Source organism: Atta colombica, unplaced genomic scaffold, assembly GCF_001594045.1.
Source record: "Atta colombica isolate Treedump-2 unplaced genomic scaffold, Acol1.0 scaffold63, whole genome shotgun sequence".
Lineage (NCBI taxonomy): Eukaryota > Metazoa > Arthropoda > Insecta > Hymenoptera > Formicidae > Atta > Atta colombica.
Window position 1 is genome coordinate 327,141 of NW_017259554.1, and position 4,412 is coordinate 331,552.

The window sequence follows — 4,412 nt, forward strand, 5'->3', positions numbered from 1 at the left end:
TCTTCAAATGGTAACAGAAAATCAATGCTATCCGCAAATCGTAGTTTTCAGGCACAAAATTCAACATGTTCAACGCTATTACAAACTATACTATTGTATGAGCTATTGGCCATCTATTGGTAAATTCCGATTTCATATTTACATACCTGGTAATATCATGGCAGTCATTTTTGGCCCGACCCGATTTGTACCAACTTGAGTTAGAAAATGCTTCGCTATTGATATTATAGCTCTATCAATAGGAGAGCACGAATATCTTATTACTTCAATCCAAGTTAGTGCAAACTCGATAGGGCCGAAAACGCTATAAGAATCGACTAATCACAGTATTCTAATCAAGTATTCCCCTCTTATTCATCAGTAAGAAAGGAATACTCGAAGATGATTGGTCAATTTTTACAGATTACGCATATGATTACGCTCAATATAAACGCTCCCTTCCTCCGTGCCTTAAAATATAAGGGCTAAGGCCGGTTCGTAATTAAATCTTATATTTAAAACTTAAGTACGGTTTTAAGAAGTCATAAATCAGAAAGCTTCATTAGTGTCTAAGACATTGCTTAAGGCAGTCTTGAAATAAGATTTGTCTATGAAAACCGGTCTAGAATACTGGCATTGATGCTTGGCATTCTTAAGAAAGCAATGCATCTTAAGATGCAGCTTAAGAGAGCATTTATATTGACCGTAAAACATGTGGCTGTTCTATAATAGCCAACAGTTGAATGATTGTAATTGCAAGAATTGATTAATCACAATCAAATATTCTCCTCACATCTGACTTGATTGGTTAAGTTTTACAAATACACTTACTTATTGTAGAATAGGCTTTATTATATTTCATGCTCTTATGTGTCTTCAACGCGCATGCGCTAGAAAAAGCTAGGTCTTGCTAGCAATACTGTAGCCAGTAGGTGCATTCAGAACGAGAGCCGTTCACTTAGCGCTCAGTGAGCTCTTTTATCTGATTGGTCTATATTTTAGGATTTAATGGAATATGCCAATCAGATAAAAGAGCTCATTGAGCGCTCAGTGAGCGGTTGTCGTTCTAAATGCATCCAGTGTTACTGTTAAGGCATTTCAAGGCGTATAGTGCATACTCTATGGCGACGGAATAAGAACGTACAAACCGAGGAACGAAGCGCGAATGAATAGCCGAGTAACGTTCGTGAACCATCGTAGCCGGTATCGATTTGTCTGATTCTCGCCTGCTGATTCTCATCTGGCTGCTAGGCGCTCTCGATTTGAGCGCCTGTACCGACGCGGCTACCACGCGCGGTACCGTTATGACGGATTCGCGCGTCGCTGCATATTGTACGCGGTTCGGCGATTTGTGTGGCAGTTTCTCACATGCAACGATTTTTCCGAGTAATGGCGCGTAGGGTTGCTAACGAGTAAGTCCAGCTGATCACTGAACGGTGGACAACATGGTAGTTCGCAGTGACCGCGCACAGGGAGACGATACGTTTCTGCATACGTGAGCCGTGACCGGCTGGAGGCGGACGAGCGGGTGGGCAGGCAGGACGGTGGGACGGGGAGGTTTAGGCTACGATGAGTACTGACAGTCATGATGAGACGAAATCCTGCAAAACATCCGCGAGGAGCGAAGAAGAGAACGCGTTTGATGTTAAACGAATTAAAAAGGAGCGCAATGACATTTGTGTGGAAAATGGTGACACTGCTAGCATTACCGCCACCACCTCTACCTCCTCAGTCACCGTTGCTACTGCTGCCACCACCGTCCTCGAGAAACGACAGCCACCGGCCGGCAGATTCGCCTCGAATGGTTTTCACGGAGATGGCGATCAGCTGCAGGACTTGGTTGCAACCAAATTCGCTACTTTGGCCAACCATGGTGCTTCTTCCAAGCAAGACAAGATTCGGATTATGATAGAGGATGGCATTAGGTTAAGTCGATTTTAAGTTTTATGGAAACCTGACACTGATATTTTTTTAGACTACAATTTGTGAAAATTACAATTTATGATGAGATTGATATATAGCTTGGGATTTGTCTTTACAGTAGACTAATCCCAATAAGCAAAATTAATATATTATAAGTAATCTAATCTGATCTAATGGAAGGTATATATCATTTGTCCACATTGCTAATTTGCTAATTTAAAATAATATAATCTCATTGCAAGTAAATCTCAAAGCAGTAAAAAAATACTAGGATCTAGCCTATGTAAGTAGTGTGTGCAATTGAACTGTGTACAAGATGCACCATTCTTCTCTAAAGGATAGCTTCAGACCAAGATAAAAAAGCAAAAGAGTGGCAGCCGATCAGAACTTGCGCTAATAGTCACTGGTTTCAATTTTCTGTGCTGCTTATTACCAGTACAAGATAACTCGCTGTTTTTCTGTTTAGATCTGAACCTACCTTAAGGGTTATGATACACAAAAAATTTAAGCAGTAAAATGCAAGCAATAAGCAAATTGGTTAATTACATTAAAGACTGTAAAATCATGTAATTTATGTAATAGCCAATCCAACATATTGATTTCCTTACTGTTGATATTTTGCTACTTAAGTTTTTCACATATTATGGCCCTAATATTTTCTACAATAGCCATATAATTGTAAGTTGAAGTTATAAAGGTCAATGGCACAAAAAACTTCAGCAATAAGACATAAGCAGTAAGGAAATTATAAATAATAATATAATGTAATATAATATTGTTTATATTATGGCCTTACAGTCTTTACTGTGAGTCCAATTTGCTTACTGCTTATGTTTTACTTAAATTTTTGTATGCCTTGATTTTAAGAATTGACCAATGAAATACAATATAAAGAGATTATTCGACTGTAATTGGTCAATTTTTATAATTAAACTACTTATGCTTACGACTATTGTAGGACAGGTATAACATTTTGCCAGAAGAACATTGCTGCAAATTGCTGTTTGCTAGTCTATTAAGCTGATGTTTTGTCTGCTAATTATTATAATATTATAATATAAATATAACGATAGATTATCAGGAAATTAGACAATCATAACTAATTAGAATAAGAGATATCGCTTAATATAAATAGCTTAATATAAATAGAACAAAATGATACATTCTATTCGAATTTGGCTGATAGTATGCTACTAAATTCTGCTATTAAAGTCTATTATATTCTTTACATTCTGTTAACAAAATTAGTAGCATATTCTATGTAAGATCTGTTTTTAATAGATTTAGTTATCTAAATATTTTATTCAAAATTTCTTATATATGTAACAAAAAGTTGTTACAAAATAATAAATAATAAACAACAGAAAATCTCAATCTTGTTGAATAATGGGTTTCTATCCTCTACATTCAGATAATTTACTCTTAAAAATTGGCGAATTTAATGCAGAATCTGGAAATCTTGTGTTACAAAACGATCATTTATATCTATTGCAATAACTATATTATGTCTGCTAATTACAAATTGAATCGTCAACAAGAGTTGCAATGGAATATTTAAATTCACAACATTCATAATTGTAAACCGATTAACGAGCATCTTTGTGAAATTAAATCTTGTAAATGTATCTAATGTTCTTGAATTTCAATGTGTAGTATTATAGTGCTGTCCCATGAGAGTCGGAAAACGAAATCTCAGAAAAGTAATAGAGTGAGGACCAATCAGAATTATTGAGATGCATTACTGTTGGTCTGCACATATATGTTAAATACAAGATTATCGAAATTAAATTTCTATATGTATAAAAAGAAATTCATTAATAAATAATTGTTCGATAAGTATTCATTTTTCCAGCATATAAATATAACCATTTATATCGTTGGGGATAAAATTGCATGCTTGTTGATCCGAAATTTTTGTGACTGAGTTTCCCTAGAAATCCTCTCAAGAGAGAGTCTGCCAAAGCTATGTTCAAGTTTCATTGGTGCAGCCATTATATGGCAAAATTTTCATGTCATCTTTGTTTAACGTTCGGATAATAAAGAAGGATAATCTAGGTATAATTCGTGTAGGAATTTGAACAAAGCCCTAAAAACGCTATATTTTAAAATTTGCTATAAAAATCACCAGTTTGTCACATCATTGACGAATATTTGCCAGACTTTCTGTTGAGGATCTTTAGGACTTCTGTGAAGTTGGCACCTTATTTTTCAAAAAATGAAATTTTGGTTACAGTTTCGAATGCACCCCGAAAAGTTCTGGAGTTTCTGCTCAAAATTAAGAATAGTTCCAACAAATTAATATAAAAAAAAAAATTTTTAATTTGGGGTGCTATCTTCACAAAACGCAGAATGAAAAATCGCGATATTTTCTAAATCATTAATCCTAGCACTTTAAATGTAATATATACTATAACTTATATAACTTTTGATAGAACTCGTGGGGTGCTATCTAGAACTGTCAAGAATTGCTATAATGTTAAAAAATTTTTAATATAATAATATAATAATAT

General features: G+C 34.8%; 1 protein-coding gene across 3 annotated transcripts in view; it reads left to right on the forward strand.

Moving 5' to 3' along the window:
- Positions 1 to 1,160: 1,160 nt before the first annotated feature.
- LOC108692161 (DNA-binding protein RFX7) overlaps positions 1,161 to 4,412 on the forward strand; it is a 14,965-nt gene continuing 11,713 nt past the window's right edge. For all 3 annotated transcript variants that reach the window (XM_018200313.1, XM_018200315.1, XM_018200316.1), the window contains exon 1: positions 1,161 to 1,904. In XM_018200313.1, coding sequence (XP_018055802.1) covers positions 1,549 to 1,904 — 356 coding nt within the window. In that variant the 5' untranslated portion in view covers positions 1,161 to 1,548. The remainder of the gene's footprint in view (positions 1,905 to 4,412) is intronic.